The following is a 27784-nucleotide window of genomic DNA, read 5'->3' on the forward strand; positions in this document are numbered from 1 at the left end:
TCTTATGTAGTGCATTACACCACAAAAATTTGCTGTTTTATGAGGAGAGAACTAATAGCTCATAGGTTGTAACTGATTGCAAATAAAATATTCGGTTTTTTATGAAAAGTTTGATTCCTATATGAAAGTAACATATTATCTAAATGACATTAAACTTATACCAAAAGACTAAAGATGATGATCAAAGTGACCTCCGTTGTTCTTAATGCATATGTTCAGACGTCTTCTCATCGATTTTCGGACCCGTTCAAATATTCCAGGAGTCTGCTTTAATTATCATTCCTATTCCGTTCAAAATTCTTAATCGGAGTTCTTCAATTGTATCAATCGGAGTATTGTATACTAGGGTTTTCAAGTGTCCCCAAAGATAAAAATCCAAAGGTTTCAAGTGTGGTGACCTAGCTGGCCATTGTACTGGCCCACCTCGGCCTATCCATTGATTTGGAAACCTGTGATTCAGGTGTTCGTGTTCACGAACAGCAACACTGAAGTGTGCTGGAGCTCCATCATGCATAAACCAAATGTATTGGCGCAACTGAAGAGGTACATCTTCAAGTAAGATAAATAGCTCCTCTCTCAAAAAGTTTAAGTAGATTATGCCATTAAGCCTGGGAGAAAGCTCGAACAGAAGTAGATGATCTCCTATGATTCCTGCCCAAATGTTTACTGAAATGTTGTGTACGATTAGGATTGATGACATGAGGATTGTCAGCTGCCCAAATATGTTGGTTGTGTACGTTAACGATAGCAGTTCTTGTAAAGTGTGCCTTGTCGGTAAATGAAACGGTTGTTTAAAAGTTTGGGTTAACAAGTTTTTCTAAAAACCATCGGCAAATACCAGCACGGGGAATACAGTCTCGTGGCAATAGAGTATGAACTTTCTGGAGGTGGTATGGATGTAATTGTTGCTCTTTCAGGATCCTCAAACTAATAGATTGATTGGCATTAAACTGCACTGATTATTCTCTCGTGCTCTTCTCAGGATCTTCATAAATCTCATTAAGAACTTGTTCCTTTAACTCAACAGTTCAAGTGGATCGGGGTCTGCCTGCATAAATGTGCTCTTTGGACATCAAAGAACCTGTTTCAGACAGACGTTGATGAATAGTGGCAAAAAACCTCGAACTTGGACATACTCGGTTAGGAAAGTTTTCTTGATACAAACGTATTGCTTCAGTTCTATTACTGTGTCCCATCCCATACATTAAATGCATTGAATGCATCCCATACATTAAATGCTAATTCGGAGTATGAATAATGTCTAAAGTTACCTGCCGTTTTTTAAAAAGTTAACACTCAACACAAAAAAGCAAAGTGAAATGGTTACAAATAACTGGTTAATAGATTAAACAAAAAACACAGCGCGGTTACAGTAGGCCTAACTTACAGTTTGTTGTTTTGTTCAACAGTGAGCTAAAATATTTCTGAAAATAATTTTCAGCTGATAATTTCTTTTGAATATTTTCTTATTTAAAACAAAATAGATCAGCTGTTGTGGAACAGCTGTTATTCAAATCCATGTTTTATTTGCAATCAGCTACAACCTATGAGTTATTAGTTCTCTCCTCATAAAACAGCAAATTTTTGTGGTGTAATGTACTACATTAGAATACATTTTATTCAACTTTTATTTAAATTTAGTTTACACAGCTTACATCATTCTTTTCAGAATTAAATTCTCTACAATTTGATATGGCGGAAGGTGTGGCTCGTTCATCAATTGGGCTAGTCAGTCGGGTCGAGCGAGGGGTTTGTTACCACTGTCTGGAAAAAATGGCTTTTGGTGGCCCTGAAAAGGGCCAAGTTTGTTGCTGGTGGCCCTGAAAAGGGACCAAGATTGTTGCTGGTGGCCCTAAAAGGGACCAAGGCAGGCTAGATGTTTAGTAGTCGTCGACTGGCGCGATACCACGCCGCGCGAGGGTCCCGGGCAGGTCCGTCTGGTGCGAGAGCAGGCCGGCAGGGGCTCAAGTCAATGGTTCGCAGTCTCCACTCTGGTTTACCCGGGCTACGGAGAGGGCTGAACGGGTGATCTACTAGCCAGAGGTCGTGCCGAATCTCCGCCGGGAGGACCTCCTCGACCACTTCCTCGTTTAGAAGGGGCCTTCGGTCAAACCCCGGGCAGGCAGGGTCGTAGGCTTCCGCTGCACACACTCCGATGTCGGTTCGGCACCCAACCCGCGCATCCAGAACCGCGCGCCAGTTGTTAGGCTGGGGCGCTAAGTCTTGGGGCGCAGCTGGCGCGGCGGTGTACAGCCTCAGCCTCTCCTCCACCTGGCGAAGCCGACGTAGGGCCCTCCTCTTCTGGATTCGGCGGCCGGCTCGGTTCCTCCTAGGCATCGGCTGGGTAGTAGACAAGGAAGACACCTCAGGTTGCGGTTAGTCTCGCCGTGGTTCCCTCATTGGCCTGCTCGCTGCTCTGCTCCTGGTCTCGGTAGTGGTCTCGGCTGGTAGTGGTCTCTGGTAGTGGTCTCGGCTGGTGGTCTCTTCTGGCTCTTCAGTGGAAGGCTGCTAGTGAGCAAGTGCTATCGAGGGTAGCTGAGTAGCCCCCTTTTATTCACAGTCCCCGAGTTCACCTGCGCTGCTATTGGCCGGCGGTGCTCGGCCAATAGAAACGCAGGAACGGGTGGCGGCGACTGAGGCGCACCCTGGTGGCGGGTGGGTCAACCACTCATTTGGTTGATGCGTGGCGTGGGGAGCAGCGCAGAGCGGCAGGCTGAAAGGTAGCGAACGCGAGGGAGGTATCAAATTTTTAATTTAAAAAAATTTTTGTTTACTGGTCATTAAAGGAAGTTATTGGGCATCAAACGTAGAAGTCTGTGTTTTTCTACGTAGATTTCTTGCATATTTTAACTTTTTTTCTCAAAAACTACTCATACTACAGCTTCTAGACTAGTTTCATTCAATTTTTCAGATATTTTTCCATATGAATCCACCATACGTTTTTTAAAAACTAGTCCCCAAATAATTCAGCATCGGTGTATTTCACCAGAGGAAATGAATTCTGGGCGAAATCTTTCACCCTGTATAGCTCGCTAATGAAGCGTTTATGGATATATGTTTATAAGAACATTTTTTCTTATTTTCACCTCTACTATCACGTATTAAATTATTTTACCATAATTATGAATCACCCTTTATAACTTATATATAAACACACACATATACATACTATATACACACTATACATATTAGATTTATTATTTGGCTCGGTGAACTTTATAATAATGGTATAGTTGGTAAATGTAGTAATATAATATATATATATTATACATTTTTCCCATATTACAGGACTTGTAATTTTCATTAAACAGGTCCCTGCTGTTAAATTACGACGCTGCGGAAGCATTAATGGGAAGTTTTTTCTTACTGTTATTTCACGCCGGCTATTGTCGATTATTACTGTTTTGGACGGGTGAAAGAGTATATGAACGGCACGGCACATTATGAGAGACTACCTAACTTCACGAAAAAAGTAAAGTGGACTGAATATCAGCATGAGCAAACATTGAAATTTGGAACTTGAACGCTCTATAACATGTGATATTATGAGGCTCCAAATGAGCTAGAAATCTTTCTAGTAATTATTCTGTACTTCTTCTAACTAATAAAATAAAACTTTGGGAGGATAAGAATCAGAATAAATAATAAGTATGGTACTAGTTACATACGTACTTGTAGTTTTGAATGGTATTGTAAGGTGCAATAACTGGAACAGCAAATAGCAGTTCGTCTTCTGGAAGTGGGCAGCCAGTCAAAGAATCCAACATGTCTACATTGGTCTGCACACTTGGCTCAGGGTCATCCACTTCGGCTGCAGCGTCAGCGGAAACAGCCACAGGCTTAGGCTGCGCTTTTGGAGTCACTTTCGGTTTATTCATGTTCGCTGTATTCTTATTTCCACTGCCTTTCTTGTTTTTCTTACTTTCCTTTCCTGTTCCTGCCGACTATAAACAAACCAAAGGGTTTGGAAGGAAAACAATATTTTTGTATTTGCAGAAACAAAATGTGAATAAGGATAAGTATTTATCAATTAGAATAGCACATATAGAGATAACTTACAATCCTGCACTCTTACATTTGGCATTTCGATCCACGCGAGTGTATGCCTCTTATCAAAGATGAATATGGATAAGTTTCCATAATAAAATAAAAACATTTAAAATAAACAATATAACCCAACGGTGATGTATTGATGGAAAGGATATTTCAAGATCTGATAAATCTTTTTCAAAGAAGAATTATTTCCCAAAAAAGACAAAATGAAATAAGTTATAATCTAACATTCATATTCTACAGTATGTAGGTGAATGACGTGGTCTTTCATTGTACTCTTCTATTTTTTACCAAAATCATAGTGCACACATATATGATATATTAAGCTGTATAACTTAGTAATCATTACAATATTGGATGGAGAAGTCTACTTCAGTTAACTACACTTCTTCATGTTCTGCTTCGCAAAACATAATATATAGGCTCTAGAACACTACTGAACTATATGCCTACAATAGAGCTGAGTTAAGTAGCCATGGATATCCTATAACTCTCAATTTGATTGGAAAATGAAACTTAAAATTGATTCTCTTGTGCGTTACCATAGCCACCTCTAATACACCTTTATTAGAGTTGGCTATGGCGTTACTGCACATTAAAAGGGATAGAGATAGAGTATTTTATGTACCTGTAGAATATCCATGATTAGTTTTCGTTCTTCTTCATCTTGATCCTTGTATTTCTCTTTAATCTTTTTCATCTTTGCTCTCTGGCCTCTCTTTAACTGTTGTTGATTTTTCTGTTCATTTTTAGTCATTTGCTCTGGAATTGAAGATAACAAACACTTTTATTATCATATATTTATAAATTGATGACAATTAACAAGTTGATGAATATGATTCTATATTAAGTTATTTTACGATAAATTGTTGGTGTAAAAAGAAGTGAACTCAAGGTTTTATTATATTTAATTGCACTGCTATGCGATAAACGTTTATAAACTTCATAAACTTGATTGATATTTCATATACAGTAGGTACATCTTAAAATGTAAGAAATAAAATCGAGTTGTCATGAAGAAAAGCTAAGATTGAGCCAATAATATTAAACTACTGCTCTGTGAGAGAAACCCATACATTATTATCATTAGCAACACGAAAAAATTAATGTGGATGATATTGTAGAGAAAGCATACGTTAGTCAAAACTTTTTCTCTGCTATGACCCACCATTTTTTCAACTCTATCACTATCACTCACCATTATTGTCAGTTTCACTCTCTCTTCTTTGATTTTTCTGGTTGCGTTTCTGCGCTGAAGGCCTTATATGAATAGTGCCATCGCTTTCTTTGTTCAAAATGTTCAGATCAGTATTAGATTCAGAAGTTGAAAAGCTTGATCTCAGTTCCAAACCGCTATTTGTTGATGAGACATACGTCCTGCAATCAATATTAACAAAATCGAAAACATTTTTCAACAGGGATTCTCTTTTGTTTGTATTTTTTGTTGGCTCATTACATTTGATAATCCAAATTATTATATTTTATTACAGTTGAATTTTACAAATATGATGGTAATTTGGAATGAGAACTAGTTATATCAAACTTTTTATCGCGAATCAGATCTGCCAATTGAAATATATAGACTATTGTATCTCGTAATTACACCTAAAATTAATTAGTGTTCTCCTGCTCGAAATTGTCTTACTAAATTTCTTTCAAAGATAATACTCAATTATTTATTAAACTAGTTATATTATAATTATAACCAATTTTTTCAGTAATACGTTTTTTTATATTCATTCCAATCTAAATAATTTGTTAAACTATCTTCAACTTTTATAGTTACTACTTACTTATCCGATGTGTGTTTAACAACAATTTCAGTATCAGGAAATGAAGGTGTACCATCATCCTTGTCCTCATCATTTTCTTCTGCATTTACATCACTTTCTTTCTTATCAGCTTCATTTACTTCATCAACTTCTTTTACTGGTTCCAAGCTTGTTTTATCTGTGATGAAAAAAAATAAATCACTCAATTGCTATACAACATAAGTTTATTCAATTAACATGATCAACACAAATTTATGTCTAGTAACATGTTTATATTATGGTTTGTTTAAAAATCAAGTTATTATATCGATGTATTTTCTGATACATAATTAGAAATTATGCCAACCTAACGAATGGATGCATTACTTTTTCTGCAACTGCTCGTGAAACACTTCTTTAAGGCTGTGCAAAGGCTAAAAATAAACTTTCTACTGGTAATATTTTTCAAAGTTTTTCGATTTGATTATCATCGAGCTATCAAAATGAAAAAATTTTCTCAGGAAAACATTTTTTCCGATCATTACTTTTTGAGATATGAGCGACTAAAGTTATAATTTTTGGGACAGAACATTTCAAATTCGGAAAGAGATAAATCAATGAGATTTAGAGGATAAATTCTTCATGGTGTTGTTGATTGAATAAAACAATTTTCTTTGAAAAATATCAATTTTGGAGAGAGTTATTCAATTTACCATAAATGACCAAAAATAACTCAACTAAAAGTTATTTTTGGTAATGTTTAGTAAATTGAATAAATTTCTCAAAAATCAATGTTTTCAGAAAATTTTTGTTTTATTCAATCAACAATACCATGAGGAATTTATCCTCTGAATCTCATGGATCGATATTTCTTACCGAATTCTAAATGTTCTGTCCCAAAAATTTAAACTTTAGGCACTCATATCTCAAAAATTAATGATCGGGAAAAAATGTTTTCCTGAAAAAACTGATGATATACAAATTGAAAAACTTTGAAAAATATCACCAGTAGAAACTTTATTTTTAGCCTTTGCACAGCCTTAAGTACTGAAAACTTACAGTAAAATAGCTGATTTTTGGGTATGTAACTGATAATATATTTCATGCTCGCTGCGCATTACGTTCAGTTTACGCTCGCTGCACATGCTCAGTACGGTTTTTTCACCACTCGCTATCATTAAGAAATTATAATTTTTTGTCTAGGATCAGTTGATTGATTGCTGGTTCCAACCATATAATATCATCCAAGTTCCATGATGGCTAAGGTTCATAACCTCAACAGTGGCGATAATATTATTAGTATTTTTATTGTTTTGTAGTCCCATACTGGGGTTGTGGAAAAAACTGTGTTTCTAATTCGAGCGTGAAACATGTTTATTGCTTTAGCAAAATTATCGTGCACCACTACGTGTTAAGCGATAGCTGTTTTACTGAAGCAATAAAGTCGTGTTTCACACTCTTAATACGTGAATACCGCAGCTATTTTAGGGTTAGTGACGATATTGTGAGATTCACTTTGAAATTTTAGCACTGTATGAATGTGAAATATTGATTTTAACTATAAGGAATACTGACTATTTAAAGTTATAGTTAGTTAATAAAAGTTAGTTAGCTATAAAGTTAGTTTCTTCATATTGTATCTGCATTCTGCAATCATACATTTTTTTAAATCAATTTTATAACAAGTAAAAATCTATTTTTAGTACAGGTTCTCTAGAATGAGAAAGAGACAACAATCTAGTCAAGACACATAAAAAAATATCACCAAAATACGCTTTAATATCAAGCAAGATAAATCACTCACGAATGACAGTTGTTTATGAGGCATCTACTTGAAAAATTCAAATTTTATGTTTTTATCTCAACCTACCTTTTCCTTCATCATCACTGAGTTCAATTTCTTCATCATTTCCATCACGCGAATTATCTTCCGCATTTTCTGCAGTAGCAATATCATCTTCGATCCCTCTTATGCGTCTTTCATCTTTATGCCTGAGAAAAATGTATTGGAAATAATTATTGAATCGTTGATGATTGATTGATAATGCTAATTAATAGCTGTTACAATATTCTACTACAACTTTGATTTTGACGTGTATTTTATAAGTGAAATGAATTGTAATTGTATTTGGTTTGAGAACGACGTTAACAATGAACGGCTTACCGTGGAATAGATCCTTCTTCGAGTTTGAAGAGAAAACTGAATCCCATAATAAGATGACAGGGCGGCAGGAAGTTCTTCTTGCCTCTGATCATGAAGCTACCGGTAGTGAGGTACTCTCCTGTGGGCGCCGTTTTGGACACCTGATGGGCATATACCCACCACGCATTAGTCACCACTTTTGCTTCCCACGCTGCACTGCAAAACGCAATTGCAAGCTTCAAATTTATTATCAATCCATCTTTAAAAGAGCAATAATCATCACATCAACATTGGAATAGATATCAAGTGCAATCATAGATTCAATCCTATATGGGAATGAGTTAATATACGATGGACACCATTTCAATGAGGTGATTCCAGATTGAGCATGATTGTGTTTCTTCCATATAAATATTAGGGGCTGGGTTTCACCCAGGCTTGAATTAGTAAAATTATCTTACTTTGTTTGATTCTATATGAATAAATAGTTTCTAAGGTCATTTTGTGCAAAGAGGGGTTCTGTATACCTTTTATTGTAATGTTTTCTATTGTATTGTAATGTTTTCTATAGTAGTGTAATATTTTCTATTGTATTGTAATGATTTGATAAAAAAATTGAATTTGAAAAATTAAACATTGCCGTGCTACCAATTTTTCCTTAAACGGTTGGAATAGCATTTAACACCTATCACCTAAGGAAAGTTGTCGGCTCCAATAAAATAGATTCTTGATAAACTGTGAATGGATCTATTGCCTATGAATGAGAAATCCAGTTTTCAGAGCAAATTAACTTATAATCTTCAGATGAAAATTTTGGCAAAACACAGAAATATACAAAGAACAATAACTTACAAGCCTAATGATTTCAGAGTTATTACGAACTAAAAATACTTATCTAGTTTACAGTTGATACACAGTGGCTAATGGCTTGACAATACAAACCGCTAAATCTGACCAAAACAGCACAAAATTTTATATAAAACTCAATTTAAAACATTAATAAACGAGAATGATTTAGAGCAAAACTTTACAACACAAACATAGCCAGCCATTAGTTTCAGAAGAAGATCGAACAGGAAAAAAACACAAATTGCAAGTCACGAAAGCCAACGCCCCGTTCAGTATCGATTTTTTACAGACACGTCAACACAACATTATAATTTACAAGTTTAGAATTCACATTCTACATCTGTTCTCAATAAAACTTTAATTTGAAAATGTTATTTTAAATTTTTATATATATATCATTTAAATAAACTGTTTATCCAGTAATTTGTTAACCCTGCCTCGGTGACATTATGGAACAATGCAACAAACATTTACGATAATAAATTCTCCATCAAAAAGTTTATCCATCTATTGATAACTCTGACATTTACTATAAAGTTCCATAGATCTCGAATTGAAGATTCGATTCAAATGTGAGAAGAAAAATGTAATATTACAAATACCCCCCTCTTGACATAAAAAAATTTTACTGTTTGAAAATTTAAAGAAAAATTTACATTGACCCTAATGAAAATTGTTGAAATTTAAATTTGAGAACAGTAACAATTTTTTCTAGAAAAAAAAAACAATACATGTCATCAAAAATATTGAAAATTATTATAAAAATTCATCAATAGCGTTTGTTATATGTTTCCAAACAATATCTCAAAATATAGAATATCAATATTACTTTTGATTTAGCTTTATAATTTAAAGAAAAATATCTCAACAGAAAGTTTAATATGTAAAGAATAGTTTTTTTTTGAAATTGCACATAAATTTAATAGATAGAAAATTTAATTTTTATTGCATAAAAAAAATTTAGTATGTTGAATGAAAAAATTATTATTATTATTATTATTTTTTTTTTAAATGAATTGATGAATTGTTACATTTAATTTTCACATAAAATTTCAATAAATCAAAAAATGTTCATTTCTTTCACTATTGACGCGGTTGATTTTATTGATGCACATTTTGGAAAACAGTCCGTTAAGGCACTCAGTATGATTTTCAGTTAAGTGTGACTCCAATGTGATGACGTTAAGTGTTGGGCTGATCTGGATGCACGTAGTGTTGGGCTGATACTTGTAGTCGACTGCTGCATACCAAACTCGATACAGGTGACATCTCAGTTAGCATTGCTTCATGTTTGTAGTAGACGGCTGCATTCCAAATTCAATACAGAGTCACATAAATTTTGTATCATATTTGTAATTATACAATGTACATTTCAGGCTTGAAATGACAATGTAATTCGTTTTTTGAAAAGAGATAGACGCTGCATACAGGATTAATTTAGGTGAGGATTAATTTAGGTAAGGTTTGGTTTTTTGATATTTTCAGCTTTCAAGGTTTAGAGTTCTGCATACAGGAATAATTTAGGAGAGGATTTTTTGAATCAATTCTTTCATGATACTGTGACAGTTCTTCTGAATTCAAAGTTGTGAATGTGAACATGGATGGCAATTACCTCCAGGTAATGCAGTAGTGTTGAAGTTTGAGATACTTGGTCAGCAATAGGCGTTGGCATTGCTATTGGCGTATTCTTTGGTGTCGGCTTTGGCATCGGCGTTGATATGGCATTGGCGTTGGCGTAGCTATTGACATCAGCACAGGCATCGGCGTTGATTTTGGTGTTGGCATCAGCATTGGCGCAGGCATTGGCGTAGCTATTGGCATTGATTTTTGTTGTTGGCATTGGCGCAGATTTTGGCATTGGCGTAGCTATTGGCATTGGCGCAGGCATTGGCGTAGCTATTGGCATTGATTTTTGTTGTTGGCATTGGCGCAGATTTTGGCATTTGGCGTAGTTATTAGTGTTGGCGCAGGCATTGGCATTGATTTTTGTTGTTGGCATCAGCGTTGGCGCAGGCATTGGTGTAGCTATTGGCGTTGACATTGGCGTTGACATTAGCGTAGTTATTGGTTTAGGCCGCAGCGTAGATTTAGGCGTAGATATGTCACACTAGTTTGAAAATCACCCAAATGTTCTTAACACTCTTCATGGCGTTCACTTGTTACTGATTTCGAGATTCACATGATAACTATTTCAATGTTAATGTCTGTGCTGTACCTGTTGTCTTAAAATGCTTATAAACTAAGAAGAAAAACTTGATTAGGCTATCCATACAATCTAATACACATAAAATTAATTTTAAATATATATAAAATGAAATTTGTTAACATCTTATTATACAGTCAGCAATACATAAATTGTGAAATATGGACATATCAATGATAAATTTAAAAAAAATTCATTCATTTATTCACTGTTCAAATATCAAAATTTTAATCCATTCTTCAAAATAAAAATATAAGTTCATAACACCCTGTATCATTATCAAAATTGTAAAAAACAACATCATAACAACACAACAAAATTTAATTTCAATACATATTTCAATAATTTCAGACATTTGGTCTTCTATTCAATCATTTCATAATATATTTGCATTTCATTATTATTTAATATAACATTTCATTTATAGCATGTTCATTTCACATTTATGATTTATCATTCAGGGTTTCAAAATTATTTAGTTTTAATTTTGTTCAAAAATTGTATAAAAAGCAAATTATTTAATATTATTAATCATCGTTTGTTGGATACTATAGTTTATTTCGACTTTTCAATGTTCTAAACACAAACTACATTTCATGACAAAACTTTACTATCAAACATTAAACAAGAAATCATTCAAAACATCAATAATATTTTGCTTCAAAGGCAAACAATATTCATAATTAATCATCATTTTGCATCTATGGCAATCAACATTATTAATCATTATTTTGCATCTATGGCAATCAACATTAGTAATCAACACAAAAAATATTATCTCATTACTGCCTCTCTAAGTCATAACCTCTGTTATTCCTTCTTTAGGCAATAATGGGTTTCCATCTCAAAAAACAATCACATACCAGCAAAATTCTAATCAACAAACCCCACTAAAAATTCTACATACACTCCAGCATCCATTTCAAACGATAATCAATCATATCAAAATTTATAGAACAAACAGTTTTAAAATTTGAAAAAAAAATATCAATTACAAAACACTTTAGAAAAATTTTAGCCTTTAACTCATTTCAATTGATAATATAACACAACGTTTTAAATTAAACCAATTATTTTTTAAAATAATTTAAAATTTAAAGACTGTATAATAAGTATAAACATTTCAAGATTATGATACAAAGATGATCAAGATGAAATACTGGGTAAATAAGTTCCCTAAAAAATACAAACAAGAGAAAAAGAAAACTGGGTAAATAAATTCCCTAAAACAACACACACAAAATTGATACACTTCACATAAGTGATACATGATGAAAAAATATGCCACAAGCAAACAATATTATTTACACTACAATGGATAGATTTTAGAAAAGTTAAGTTTTATCAACAATTTAAAGATTAGGAAAATAAGCTACTATTTTAACTTCTAATATTATTTCAGAAGAAATACAAATTTAAATGACTATGGACAAGATTGGTTAAGATATGCTTCATAGAAGAAATTTACTGAATATTACACAAAGACAGGAAAGAATCGAAAATTGAAAAGATTAAGGGCCAAGAAAATAGGCTACAGGAAAGAAAAAAGACACAATTATGGACTCTTACCATACACTGTGTAGCGATTATGCTATTCTGAATCCCGGCATAACACAGGATTCCTAATCATTGTGTGTTGGGGAATACCCTTTCATCATGTGATTCATTGTCATCATCTTGTAAATAAGCAACTTGAAACAACCTTTGAATACTAACACATCAATGGAAACTTTGTGTTTTGTTTTCTTCAATAGCATAATTTTATTCATGGGTTCATTAGTTTCAACCAAGCAGTTTTGCCTACAAAAGTTTGTCATGTTCACTTGAGAATGCATTGCATACACCTTTTCAATTCTCAGTTGAAAGTTTAACTCATCAACTTGACTCAAAGCAAGATTCATTTTGTTTACATTTTTCCTAACCTCTACAGAAACCTGTCTCATGTAATCATTCACTTTGTTCATAGTTTTCCTAACCTTCAATGTAGCAATATTACTTTCATGATAGTTGACTTTCATTAAAGACAACTCCCTACCTACTTCTTTATTCAATTCTACTATCTCACTAGGGTTGACTTTTTCAACAACAGTAACTAGGCCTACATTGTCAGAAACTTGAATGAGTTGATCTTGTAACTTAACACTACTATCATCCTGCTTCAATTTGTTTTCATCTTTCAATGTTTCATGTGCATTTTTCAATAGAAGGTTTATACTAACCTGCTCTAGTCTAATGCTAGTACATTCTTGCTTCATATCATCAAACCTAGCATTTTGATTTTTAAACATTTGGTCTAACTTAGCATTTTGCTTATCAATTTAGCATTTAACTCATCAAATCTAGCATCTAGCTTATCAAACCTTTGTGTTAAGAATGCTATAAGATTAAGATCATTTTTAATGTTTGCCATTTTGTAATATGCACTGATTCATTAAAACTTGATCTCTCTTGAACCGACCTCCCACTCAGCAACAAACCATTCATAACCTATCAAGATTCTTGATAAACTGTGAATGGATCTATTGCCTATGAATGAGAAATCCAGTTTTCAGAGCAAATTAACTTATAATCTTCAGATGAAAATTTTGGCAAAACACAGAAATATACAAAGAACAATAACTTACAAGCCTAATGATTTCAGAGTTATTACGAACTAAAAATACTTATCTAGTTTACAGTTGATACACAGTGGCTAATGGCTTGACAATACAAACCGCTAAATCTGACCAAAACAGCACAAAATTTTATATAAAACTCAATTTAAAACATTAATAAACGAAAATGATTTAGAGCAAAACTTTACAACACAAACATAGCCAGCCATTAGTTTCAGAAGAAGATCGAACAGGAAAAAAACACAAATTGCAAGTCACGAAAGCCAACGCCCCGTTCAGTATCGATTTTTTACAGACACGTCAACACAACATTATAATTTACAAGTTTAGAATTCACATTCTACATCTGTTCTCAATAAAACTTTAATTTGAAAATGTTATTTTAAATTTTTATATATATATCATTTAAATAAACTGTTTATCCAGTAATTTGTTAACCCTGCCTCGGTGACATTATGGAACAATGCAACAAACATTTACGATAATAAATTCTCCATCAAAAAGTTTATCCATCTATTGATAACTCTGACATTTACTATAAAGTTCCATAGATCTCGAATTGAAGATTCGATTCAAATGTGAGAAGAAAAATGTAATATTACAACATATTAAACATACAAGTCTTGTTTTAAAAAAAAACTAATGTGTACCTACATATTAACAGAACATCAAACTAAACTTTTCTGGAAATGCAAATTGACTTTCATTTTGGTACCTTACAATTTGCAAATGTGATGTGTGTCAAGTTGAGACTTAATAGCCACTTGCACTAATCAGCCTGAAAAACAATAGAGCTTCACAGTCCTTACCTTATCAATTTGAGCATATTTATTCATCTGTTTTTTCTCACTCTTGGACAGGTTAACTCAACTAACAATATCAAACAGAAAGAAGTTACTTTATACTATGAATGGGAAATAAGAATGTAACTCGGATTGGAATTCATTGAGCAATAATAAAAATGTGGTATGGTACACTCACACAACTTTCCTTGCTCATTGAACGGTAAGCCTCATTCTTGAACAAGAATAATATTTAGGGGAATAACATAATGACGATTGAGGGCCACATATTTTCAACTACGATCATATTATTGTTTTCAGAGAACATTTACATTTGTGTAAATTATTGTGAAATTTGATGATTTTTGAAAGGCATCAAAACAGCTGTTCTACAAATAAAAGATCTCGACTATAGTTTGTGTAAAACAAGTTGAGACTTGGCCCTCCATCCGAAGAAATTACAGCGTTGCCAAATCGTGTAAAATTGCAACTTACTCAAATTTCCAATTCAACGTCAGAATTGGATGTATCATCATCCCCGATATCCTAGTAGTGATAAAAAAGTTTCAGGGTTGAAGGATTAAAAGGAAATTCAACTTTTATGATGAAATTGGAAACATCGCGAAGATTTGTTTTTCTTTTGAATATCACTTCTCTCAGAATCATGTAGCGTCGTAATGCGAAATAATTTTATATCAAATCAACGGGGAGACTGTCTCCTTTCTATTGGTGTCTGGATCATTTTTATCCGTCCCATAGATATTTTTTAATTAATAATTGACCGAGCGAAGTAGGGTCTAAGATTCAAGTCGACGGTTTGGCATTTCTCTTAATGTTTAAATGTTTATATGTTTATATGTTGCGCATTTACGGCGAAACGCAGTAATAGATTTTCATGAAATTTGACAGGTATGTTCCTTTTTAAATTGCGCGTCGACGTATATACAAGGTTTTTGGGAATTTTGCATTTCAAGGATAATATTAAAGGAAAAAGAAGCCTCCTCCATACGTCAATATAAGAGTAAAAATCAGACTATAGAATTATTCATCATAAATCAGCTGTCGAGTTGACTATAAATCGCATGCCATGACGCATGCAATTCAATATCTCAATGTAACTTGATAAAAAATCAGCAGCTGTGTAGACTATAAAAGGCATGCCTCATTGAATGCAATTTTTATGCACTATTAAATAGGATGCAAAGAACTTTAACAGCTTGTCTGGGCGCCTAGATGTCTTCTGGTTTTCTCGCGCTAAATTCCGGATAGCGTTATATGATAATTAAATCTTGTGTAAGCATGATCTGATCAAATAAATAGTTAGTGTATCAGTGTGGATGTGCTTATGGTTTGGGACGTCGTTATAACAGCGCGAGGTCTACTGTTCACAGAACTACTATTTAAGTACATTTCGACAGAAAACATGAAATTTTCGACATGCTGGAAAATTTTTTGTTTCGAAAGATAAGTGGGTGGTGAAAGCGAGAAAGTTTCTCAGAAATAATTGAAATTGTTTTTTCAATTGTCAAAAGTGGTCGGAAGATCGTATTTTGGTCTCAAAGGAATTTTAAAGTTAGAAGAGTGGCTGCATGGTATGCATTGTGTACCAAATTGTATGCTAAAGGCTGGCAATTTACAAGATTATTTGACTGAATTATTTCAAACGCAAGCAGCTGATTGCCTCTAGAAAGGCTGTAATGAAACACCGCAAGGATTATTCAAGGCGAGGTTGTCATTTTCACTATTATTATGATCATCTGGCTTGCAGTTGCTGAATTTTTCAATCGTTCTGTATTTTGAATTTGTTGATCCCAGCTATTGATAGCATATGACGGCACACCATTCAGCCGCTATACTTGACTTTAAAACTCCTAAGAGGCCAAAATACGTTCTTCCGAGTACGTTTGACAATTATTGGAAAAATAATTTCAATTATTTCTGAGAAACTTTCTCGCTTTCACCACCTACTTATCTTTTGAAACAAAAAAGTTTCTAGCATGTCAAAAATTTCATGTTTTCTGCTCGAAATGTCTCAACATTGACGAACATTATTATTAATTGAAAAATATCTATGGGTCGGATAAAAATGATCCAGAAACCAATAGGAAGGAGACAGTCTCCCCGTTCATTCGATATAAAATTTATGCTCATTACGACGCTACATGATTCTGAGAAAAGTGATATTCAAAAGAAAAACAAATTTTCGCGATGTTTCCAATTTTATCATAAAAATTAAATTTCCTTTTAATCCTTCAACCCTGAAACTTTTTTAGCACTACTAGGATATCGGGGATGATATAACACATCCAATTCTGACGTTGAATTGGAAATTTGAGAAAGTTGCAATTTTACACGATTTGGCAACCCTGTAATTTCTTGGATGGAGGGCCAAGTCTCAACTGGTTTTACACAAACTATAATTTGTTCTTTTGGATAAACTGCTCTACCTTCCCATCTCATGCACGAGAAGGAAGTTACAAAGTCAATTTCTCAAGGATAGGGTGTATCCCCTGTTAGTTTCCCAGGAAGGAGACTCATGCCAGTTGATAGAGCTGAAAAATAATTATACAGGGTATGAATTTGAAAAAAATCGGTCGTCATTTTTGAGAAAATCGTCATAGAAATTCAACAAAATCCATTTTTCTCAAGAATGTGTAATATTACATTTTAATATGACATTTTAAATTATCGCGTGAATCTCGAAATCTACAACACAAGTGAATGCCATGTGTTAAGAACATTTGGGTGAGTTTCGAACTGGTGTGACTCATTAATGGATTGCCGACGCCAATGTCGACGCCAATGACTATGCCTATTGCTGACTACGCAACTCAAGCTTCTGCACTACTACATTACCTGGAGGTAATTGCCATTCATGTCCAAGTTCGCAACTTTAAAATCAATTAACAGTCACTGTATCATGAAAGAAACTGATTCAAAACAAAAAATGCTCACCTAAATTAATCCTATATGCTGGACTTTAAACCTTGAAAGCTGAAAATATCAAAAAACCAAACCCTACCTAAGTTAATCCTCACCTAAGTTAATCCTGTATGCAGCGTCTATCTCTTTTCCAAAAAACAAGTTACATTGTCATTTCAAGCCTGATGTATGATACACAATTCACGTGACTTTGAGTGAGCTTGACATGCACCCGTCTACTACAAGCATGAGGCAATGCTAACAGATGTCACCTGTATCGAGCTTGGTATGCATCAGTCGACTACAAGCATGAGGCCATGCTAATAGATGTCTACGTGTATCCAGATCAGCCCAACACTGGAGTCACACTTAACTGAAATTCATACGGAGTGCCTTAACGGACTGTTTTCAAAATTCGCATCGATAAAAAATCAACCGCGTCAACAGTGGAAGAAATGGACTTTTTTCAAAATTCGCATCCATAAAAAATCAACCAAGTCAACAGTGAAAGAAATGGACATTTTTTAATTTATTGCAATTTTATGTGAAAATTAAATGTAACAATAATTCATCAATTCATTTAAAAAATTCTGTTCAACATACTAAATTTTTATGCAATAACATTTCAATTTTCTATCTATTAAACTTATGTAAAATTTCAATAATTATTCTTTAAATAATTATATTAAATTTTCTGTTGAGATAGTTTCCTTGAATTATAAAGCTAAATCAAAAAATAATTTTGATGTTCTATACTTTCAAATATGGTTTGAAAATATATAACAAATGCTATTGTTGAATTTTTATAATAATTTTCAATTATAAGTTGACATTTAATGTTTGTGTAGAAACTCCTGTTCTCAAATTTAATTTCAACAATTTCCATTTGTTACAATGTAATGTTAATTTTTTTTAAAATTCTCAAACAGTAAAATGTTTTATGTCGAGAGGGGGGTATTTGTAATATTACATTTTTTATAATTTAAAATTGAATCTTCAATTTGATATTCAAAATATTAATAAAACTTGATAGCGAATATCGGTGTAATCGATTTACGGACTTAACTTTTCACAGGGAATTTATCATATACTAGTGTTGAACTTTCCACTGAATCACTGTAACCAAGTTCTATTTCTGAATAAACAGATAATTCTAAACAATATAAAGGTTAATTAAATTTAAAAATAAAGTTTTATTGAGTATAATAAATGAAATTTGTAGAGTTGTTTTCTTTATTAGTGAGGTTGGCATTTATGACGTTTTTAAGGTGTGTCTTTTAAGAAAGCAAGTCATTTTGGCTCTCAGAAAAAATGGCTGCTGGCTGAAATAGAATCGTTTTTGTCCTGTTGAAAATTTTCTGTTTAAGTAAAGTTTAAAATGTTTTATTTGAGATCTGAATAATTTTATCATTTTCTAAATGTGTGTTGAATGTATCATAATTTTGAAGTCTGTAGCCAAACAATGAATTCAAATATGCATATTTCAGCTTGTAAGATTCTATGTTTAAGTGTCATATGGTTTTGTTTAGTAAACTTTGTTGTTAATTGCACAAGTATTATGAAAATTATAAGTTGATTTGCTCTGAACTGAATCTCTTATTCATAAGCATTAGATCCATTCATGATATATTAAGATATTAGATTATTAGGAACCGATGACTTTCCTTAGGTGATAGGTGAATGCTATCCAACTTATTAGGATAAATTGGTAGCACATCAAATGTTACGGAGCTCCTATAATTTTCCCAGAAATGAGACTCATGTCAGTTGATAGCTATCCAGGGTATAAATTTGAAGAAAATCGTTAGACCCATTTTCGTGAAAAACAGACATACACACACACAGGCCAACACCCAAAAATCATGATTTTGGACTCAGGGGCCTTGAAACGTACAGAAAACTTGAAATTAAGGAACCTTAATTTTTTGGGAAAGCGATACCTACCTTACCTATGGTAATAGGGCAAGGAAAGTAAAAACTAGACAGTGAGAGAGTATACAGGCTAATTGTATTTGATTCAAATAATTGAAGTGATAATACAGTTATGAATACCTGTAACAGACAGCCATGGCTCCAGCTTCGTTGAGGGTTTTAGGAGGCACAGGTTGACCTGACGGGTTGATTATCACAATGCTACTGGCTCCAGTGATATCTGCGTGCACATATATGTCGTGCGTATTCAGATACCTTTTCACTATCAATTCGTTCTGTTGTTGGTCTCGTCCACCAATTACTGCAACAGAAAGTATTCATTGGATTGTACTGGAATTGAATGAGACACATCATCAGTCTGATTTGAAAATGCAATTGACATAAGCTCAATCAATTTCTTTCAAATCAGCACTAAAGAACATTTATAATTAACCAAATATTTGATTTGCTAGTGGGATACAGAGTAGAAGAATAAGAATAAGAATAATTTTATTCCTTCAATGCATAACAATGCTATCAGAAACGTCAATTTGATAATAATACTGTACATATAACTTCAGGTTTCAATTTTACAATAGTAAAATGTACATAATAATAATAATAATTCATCTATACAAGGTATCTTTTAATAGAATAAAAAATATAACATCAAAAAGGATAAAGTCATATAACATAATAGAATATAGTCATTAATTGATAAAATAAAGAATACATCAAAAACATAACAATACAAATATTGAGAACACTTTTACTTAAAAGATATATTCTTCCCTGCTTCAATTAAAATAGTTGTCAAATGGTAGATTAAAGAAATCTGAAAGTGAATACAATGGATTGTCTAATAGGAGGCGCTCTATGTTTATAAGTTTTAGCTGGTAGGTTACTGGGTTACTTTATTGGTATGGGCAATTTATTGAATAATTTCAATGATATATCATTCGGGCTGGTTGCTATCCTATTCAATCTAGTATATGATACATCTATTTTTGATTTGTTCCTAGTGTTATGACTGTGAATGTCGGTTCTGCAGCTATATGAGCATACATTCTTTTTTTATTTGTAGGAGAAGTTTGAAAGCGACCATGCTGTAAACTGTCATGATTTTCTGTTTTATAAATAGAGGCTTGCAATGTTCCAGATAAGCAACATCGCATATAATTCTTAAAGCCTTCTTCTGGAGCAAGAATACTTTTTGTACCTCTGGGGCGCAGCCCCACAAGACTAAACCATACATATAAGTGCTTTGGAAAAAGGCGAAGTAGCACATTCTCAAATAATTGGAAGGCACACAGTCCTTGAGACTACGAAGGAGATATATAAACCTACTTAATTTTGAGCAGACACTTTCAATTTGGGGTATCCATGTGAGCTTCTGATCCAGTATGCCCAGAAGCTTTGTACTTTCAGCTCCATCACTAATCCTTCTCAGTCCAAGCACCAGTGTTTGCGTCTTGGCATTATTTAAAAATAGGCGGTTCGCTCTAAACCAAGCTGAAGCCTCTCCCTGACTGCTAGACATTTTTCGTTGTAGAGCACTCAGATCAACATCGTTGGTAACCAGTGATGAATCATCAGCGTAGCAAACAACTTTAGATGAAATATTTAATTCTATATCGTTCATCATCACTAGAAATAATAGTGGCCCAAGAATGGATCCTTGAGGTACTACGTGTGGTAATTTAAGTGGATCAGAAAGACTTGAGTTTACACACACTGTCTGCGTACGACCCTCTAAAAAGGATTCAAATAATTTTAAAGCTCTATCACGGACACCCAAAAATTGTAATTTTTTTAGTAGAATGCTGTGATCAACGACAGCAAATCCTTTACTCAGATCGAATAACAATGTATCCGTGTGAAACTGGGGTTTCTGCTCTAGCTGCCATGAAAAGTGAATATAGACCAAGACTGGATGTGACCCAGGAACTTAGAGTAGCGTTATCGGAGCTGACACCTCGTTTCAACAAACTCTGTGCGAAAAAAACAAGCTTATCCTTCACAATGACGCTCTTTGTATTGTTAATTTCTATGAGAAACAAAAATAACAACTATGTACTAAAGTAGCTGTAGTACCTGAATAAATTATTTTAATTGTTTGTATAGAATTTGTTGTTTTATTATCATTGAAACTATTGCAACATTGGGGTATGTATAGCATGTGCAAAACTCAACTAAATAAATATTGAGTGTAAAATATGTAGTTTTATACGTACATATACGTATATGTACAAAATGTATAGTAGTCTATGCTTATACATGTAGGGGGTCCGGCTTACAGCTGAATTATGCAGGGGAGGGGCGTGAAGTAAAAAGTTTGAGAACCACTGACCTAAATAGTTTTCCGAGCTGACAAACCATAAGAATTTCTCAAACCAGAACACTTTCCTGGCCTTATTGATGTTGGTGATAGCTTGTACTTCTTTGAGCGTTTGTTTGGTCTTTTTCTCGGCTGATTTCAATGCCTTGCCTTGTGACTCAATAGTTTTCTGTTGCTTTTTGGCTGCCATTTTTTTCTGGTCGTAGAACCTGCATAAGACAAAGACAATTTAATAAAATATTTCAATTCAATTCAATTCAAAAAATAATTTATTCCGCACAACATAATATTATTACAAAACATTGTACCATCTAACAATACAAAAAAATACTAATGAAAATTATATGTTTTGCTTCAGATGACAAAACATAAAGCGAAATAAATATGAGCACACCTAGGCATAAGCCCTATTGGAGTGCACTTCTCTTAAAATAAAATAAATTTAAAGACTAGAGTAGTAGGACCGCTACGCTCTACACATGAAATAAACTTTATTTATGTGAAAATAATTAATTATAAATTTACCAGTGTTACGGTCTTCATAATGCGTATTATACAGGTCTTCATAATCTATTATAACAATTGTAATGTTATTGAATGAATTTTCATGGAAAAAATTAAGTTAAATGGAAAAAATAATATAGTAAAATAAATAAAATTATTCAAAAATGTTTTTAGTGGACAGCGAATTAAATTATGAAAACAGAAAGACAGGGAAAAAACCACTGACTCAAGAATAAGATTATACTGCCTAATATTTATACTAATGTACAATCCTCAAAAAAGATTCACAGTCATTCAATGTGAACAGATAGAACTTCAAACTTTTAAGAAATATATTGAATGGGACTGAGGTATTAAATTTTCTTGAAATTAAATTAAACATTCTAGGTGCATTGAAAGAAAATGAATGTTGAAAAATTGTTAAATTAGATTGGGGAACTTGAACTAAAACCCGTCTGAAGTCATATCTGATATCCCGAGTAAGATTTGCGTTGAGGCTTCTTAGAAAGAATAGCTTTAGTACTTTGAAAACATAGAGATTTCTGATTGGAAGTATCTTAAGCTGAAAAAAGAGTGGCCAAGAATGATCAGTTCTGAGTGATCTGGTAATTATACGTATAAATGATTTTTGAAAAATAATTATGGGATTCAGTGTTGTGACATAGGTTCCACCCCACAAAACAATACCATAGCTCATACGAGAGTTAATAAGTGCATGGTAAGCATTCAATAATACACGTGTAGGACACAAATCACGTAGCATGTAAAAGCTCCTTATTCCTCTACAGAACTCCTTTTTCAATTTCGCCACATGATTTTTCCAAGACAATAAAGAGTCGATAACTAAACCTAAGTATTTAAAAGTATTCACAATGTTAATTGTTAGACAGTTACAGTTATTAACAACAGAGCAGGAATAGCTATGATAACACAGATCTGCATCAAAAAATAAATTTCCCCTCAAGTTAAAGATCATGTACTTAGTTTTTTCACTTAAAACCATGAAATTTTTGCTGAACCAATAATTCAAGACTCTTAAATCAGCGCTCATTCTTGTGTATATTGTATTGCATGCTACATCTGAATATGTGAGTGCAGTATCATCTGCAAAAGCAGTCAACCTTCCATTCAATTTTGCATCACATAAATCATTTATATAAACAAGAAATAGAATAGGTCCCAAGACTGAACCTTGGGGCACACCATAATCTATATTCTTGAAACTACTGTAGCATCCCCCTACCCTCACACACTGCTTTCTGTTTCGAAGATAGCTATGAAACCACTTGTATGGTAAGCCTCGTACCCCAGCTGCATATAACTTATTTAATAAAATTGAATGATCCACTGTATCAAAGGCTTTAGTGATATCTAGATATAATGCTGAACATTTTTTACCCTCATTTATACTCTCATAGATATCCTCAAAAAATGAAACTAAAGCATCTTCGGTACTCAGGCCCTCTCTGAAACCAAATTGATTTTTACTAAAATAATCTATTTTTTTGAAAAAACCTATCAATCTAATTTTTATAATCTTTTCAAAAATCTTGGTGAAAACTGACAATAGAGATATTGGACGGTAACAATTTGGTTTCTCTCTGCTGCCCTGTTTGAAAAGTGGGATTACAATAGCAACCTTCAAGCAGTCAGGGAATTCACCACTCATCATGCTCCAATTAAAAAGCCTACTCAAAACACCAGCAATCTGAATGGAAATTCTCTTAACAATGTAACTGCTTATATTGTCAAACCCGGGAGCTTTATTGTTTTTCAAACCGGCTATTATCTTGAGAATTTCAGTTTCATTAGTGGGAATGAAAAACAAGGAATGCAAAATATTTTTATACTTGAAATGGGAATTAAATACTGCATTATTCTCTACATTAATAATTGAATGTCTTAACTGATGCGGTATTTTAATGAAAAATGAATTAAACTCTGTAGCAATACGTTTTTTATCAGTGATTGTCTCTGAATTGATTTCTAAACTTATAACATCATGCTTTGATTCCCGATCTCCTATCAAGCTGTTTACTATTCTCCATTGAGTTTTTAAATTACCTGAGCAATTATCAAATTTTTTCAAGTAGTACTGCTCTTTTGCTTTTCTCAGATCGGATTTTAATTTATTTCTGAATGTTCTGTAATATTCTTTCAAATTTAAATCATGTGGTCTTGAAATCGTAAGTTTGTACAGTTTTTTCCTTCTATTGATTCCTTTAAATAAATAGTCAGAAATCCATGGAGTTAATTTATTATTGATAAGAACACTTTTTCGGGGTCTACTGCATTTACACTTATCTATTGAGTCTGATAATAGCTTGGTGAACGAATCGAAAGCAGCTGAGACGGAGTTCTTATCTAAGACGCTCTCCCATTGCAAACTTTGTAACTCTACTTTCAGCTGATCGAAATCAATCACAAGGCTGCTTCTTTCCGTGGCATCTTTAACATGATAACGTTTTCTTATATCTAGCTCTAGACGTACCATTGAATGGTCAGTAATTCCAAGGTGCAGTACTATAGCATTGTAATCAACTAATTGTTTTATTTGGTTGAATCGGATGAAACAATGATCTAAACAACTCTGACTATCACCAACTATTCTTGTAGGCTCATTTATAAGGCAGTCTAATCCGTGGCTAGCCATCTGGCTAAGATAAGAATCAGCTACTCTATCATCAAGCAGTAAATTGCAATTTATATCTCCGGTGAAAATAATATTCTTTCCTTTTAGAGAAGCTATCATGCAATCGATATCATCGAGAAATTCCTGTATCGGAATACTATGTAAACGGTAAACTGCCAAAACAATGAATTCAATGTTATCATCACAACAATTAAGCTGCAAACAGTCGGCTGACCGCTTATCTGAGCTACCTAAAATGCTACATCTGTATAGTGATTTGGCGTAAACTATTACCCCTCCGGCTCGATAGTTATCATTACAACAACCATAAGCATTGTAACCATCAATTCGAAACAAGTTTATCTCATCGGTAGATATCCATACTTCAGTTAGTATTATAAAGTCCGGAGACATTTCAAAGTTATTTAATTCAACTAAAAACAAATCAAAATTTTGCCTTAGGCTACGGATATTCTGATTTATAAAAACTAGAACATGATTAGAATCAGACATTGAAAGAATGTGACAAATTTTATTATTACTGTAGAATGAACTGATACTAAGAACTTTGTTTTTATACTCATTCTGTGAGCTTGCCTTCTAGCAATAAAGACAGAGATTGATATTGTTTCCAATTTAGTAATAGAGAGATTAAGAATATAAGTAGTAGGCTACTGTACGAGGAAAAAGTAAATAAGGGCAGAAAAAGACTTTGAAGATTGAAAACCTAGAGGAAGCTTTAATTATATTGGAAATATTACAGTTGTTGAGTCACCCCTCAGTTCAACTTCAACTAGAGTGCAGTGTCTTGTTTCAAATATTTTTTGTGTTTTTTATAATATTATTAAGTTTTATCTGTTCATTTAGTTTTGTAAAAGTTTTATTCCCGTTTCTAATTCCTTATTACCTGTCATTATTTTATTAAGTCTCTATTTTATTATTTATTTTAAGTCTTTTATTGAATTAGAAGATGCCAACTTATTTAAGCTCCTTGATCAAGGATTAGGCTACTCTTATTGTGTGTTATGGGAAATGATCAACTATGAATCATCTGAACCCCATTATATGAATGAAATTTATTGTATCTAACATCCAGTTACTTTGCTGCTTCAATATATGTATGGTGGTTGATAAGTAGAGTGAACAGTACTGTTTAAACTTCACCACGTCATCAAATAAGAAGTAATTCTTTCCTATTCTATTTTTGACCGAAGCGAAGCTGAGGTCTTAGTTTCGACTCGATCGGCTTTTGTCTGATTGTTTGTACCGCAGTTACAGTCGCAGTTATTGTCCGATTTGGATGAAATTTGGTAAGCAAGTTCTTTGAAACAAGGGGCAGAAACGCATGTGTAACGATTTTTGGTAAAACCTCCGGTTTTTTTGTAATATTTAAAAAAACCGTAGACTAACATCAAAAGTTACTTTTTCGTATCTTTGAAGATACAGAGAGCAATTCATGTTCCTACTATTTTAGTTGTAGACAATATTTAACATCATAAACATTTCTTTAATCTCCAACTTCTTTTATTCATAACTATCAGTTATTATTTTAGTTATTTTTTAACTGAATTTTCAGTTTATCAGGTACAACAAATATTGTAATGTATGCATTTTTGTGTGGCTCTACAGTGTCAAGTCTTTTGTTTTCCTTTTGGTATGAGATCGGGAACCGATTTGTGAGCATTAACATTCTGCATAGGCATAACAAGCCATAACATTGAATTCACTTTTCATGAAAAACATCATTAGCAACCTCCTGTCATTGTCACCAACAAACCCATCTTATTTAGAATCATTTTCCGTCACACCATCGTCTGTGAGACGATTCATCATCTAAATTGCCTACTGCATATTCCATTTTTCCGTCAGTTGACCGATTTCTTATAATTAATTATTAGAAAAGTTGTAATATATGTTTATATTGAAAATATGGAGACGATATGAAGGTACCTCCTTGATAAGTTCGGTGTCCCTGCAAGCAGTGTCTCTAGCACTTTCAATGGAGAAAATAATAGATAACATGGCTTAATCTTCACAATATACTGTACTTACTGTACTGGCCCTTCTCATTAGATTGAAAGTTGTATTCATGAGCGAGGTCTACTGTTCGCAGAACTACTAGTAATATTTTGTATAAATAATCATTGATGAATGGTAATTTTTATTAGGACTACATGATAAATAATATGATTTATATGAAATTCACAGTACAGTACCTTTTGGCATTGGCAAACGCTCCAAGGTCAAGATCTATATCAATCATCATTGGCTTCAATTTTGAATCGTCATCACTATCCTCATCGTCATCAGACGTATTGCCGACATAAGGGTCGCTGCAATTGAATAATTATGAATTATTGAAATGGAATAAAAATGATCCAGTACATATTTTATAGTTTATTAATACCTAACATGTTTTGATCTCATTAGAACCATTTTCAAAGGGTACTGGATGATTTTTATTTCATTTCAATAATTGTAGTAGCCCTATAAAGGAAAAGTGAATGAGCATGCATAAATATTTTATTGTTTGGGCATTGATGCTTCACATATACTTCATTATTGATAGCTTCAATTAAATAGATGGTCTTGGTAGGTCGATAGCCACATTATTTTTCCATTTTACAGTACAGTCATTTGATGTTTGAATTCTCTTATTTTGATAAGTGTTTTCACCTTATTTCAGTAGGGCTCCTTATACAATCCCAGAAAACGTTGATGTGGACACCCGGAAACACCGTGTTTCCTACGAGTTTTCAAACTCTATCTTGAAATACATCAACAAGTTTTGGGAATTCTATTGAAATAGTAGATGCTAAGTTATAGAAGTAGATGAATGAATAGATTTTTGATTGCAAACAAAAGTGTCAAGGATAGAAGAACTGAAACGGGGGTTTCACAAATGACACTTTTCGGGTTATTGAGTTCTTTTAGGGCCGTTTGCACATTGACAGTTCAAACTAAATTTCATTTTAAACTGGATTAAATCCGTATCAAGTCTCGTTTGTTATAATGTGTTTCATTTTGAGTTTAAGCCACCAGCTGATTAAATTCAGTTTAAGCTTTGACTGTGCAAACGGC

General features: G+C 33.2%; 1 protein-coding gene across 7 annotated transcripts in view; it reads right to left on the reverse strand.

Moving 5' to 3' along the window:
- Window positions 1-27784, reverse strand: part of LOC111048928 (nuclear export mediator factor NEMF homolog) — an 87757-nt gene that overhangs the window by 18312 nt on the left and 41661 nt on the right. For 6 of the 7 annotated variants that reach the window (XM_039427449.1, XM_039427451.1, XM_039427453.1 and 3 more), the window contains exons 8-16: window positions 26920-27036; window positions 21580-21776; window positions 19371-19551; window positions 7969-8163; window positions 7675-7796; window positions 5847-6003; window positions 5252-5430; window positions 4682-4815; window positions 3673-3944 (exon numbers count right to left, since the gene is read on the reverse strand). In XM_039427449.1, coding sequence (XP_039283383.1) covers window positions 3673-3944; window positions 4682-4815; window positions 5252-5430; window positions 5847-6003; window positions 7675-7796; window positions 7969-8163; window positions 19371-19551; window positions 21580-21776; window positions 26920-27036 — 1554 coding nt within the window. The remainder of the gene's footprint in view (window positions 1-3672; window positions 3945-4681; window positions 4816-5251; window positions 5431-5846; window positions 6004-7674; window positions 7797-7968; window positions 8164-19370; window positions 19552-21579; window positions 21777-26919; window positions 27037-27784) is intronic. The other variant, XM_039427448.1, reaches the window with a different exon arrangement.

Source organism: Nilaparvata lugens, chromosome 4 (genome assembly GCF_014356525.2).
Source record: "Nilaparvata lugens isolate BPH chromosome 4, ASM1435652v1, whole genome shotgun sequence".
In the NCBI taxonomy this organism is placed as follows: Eukaryota; Metazoa; Arthropoda; class Insecta; order Hemiptera; family Delphacidae; genus Nilaparvata; species Nilaparvata lugens.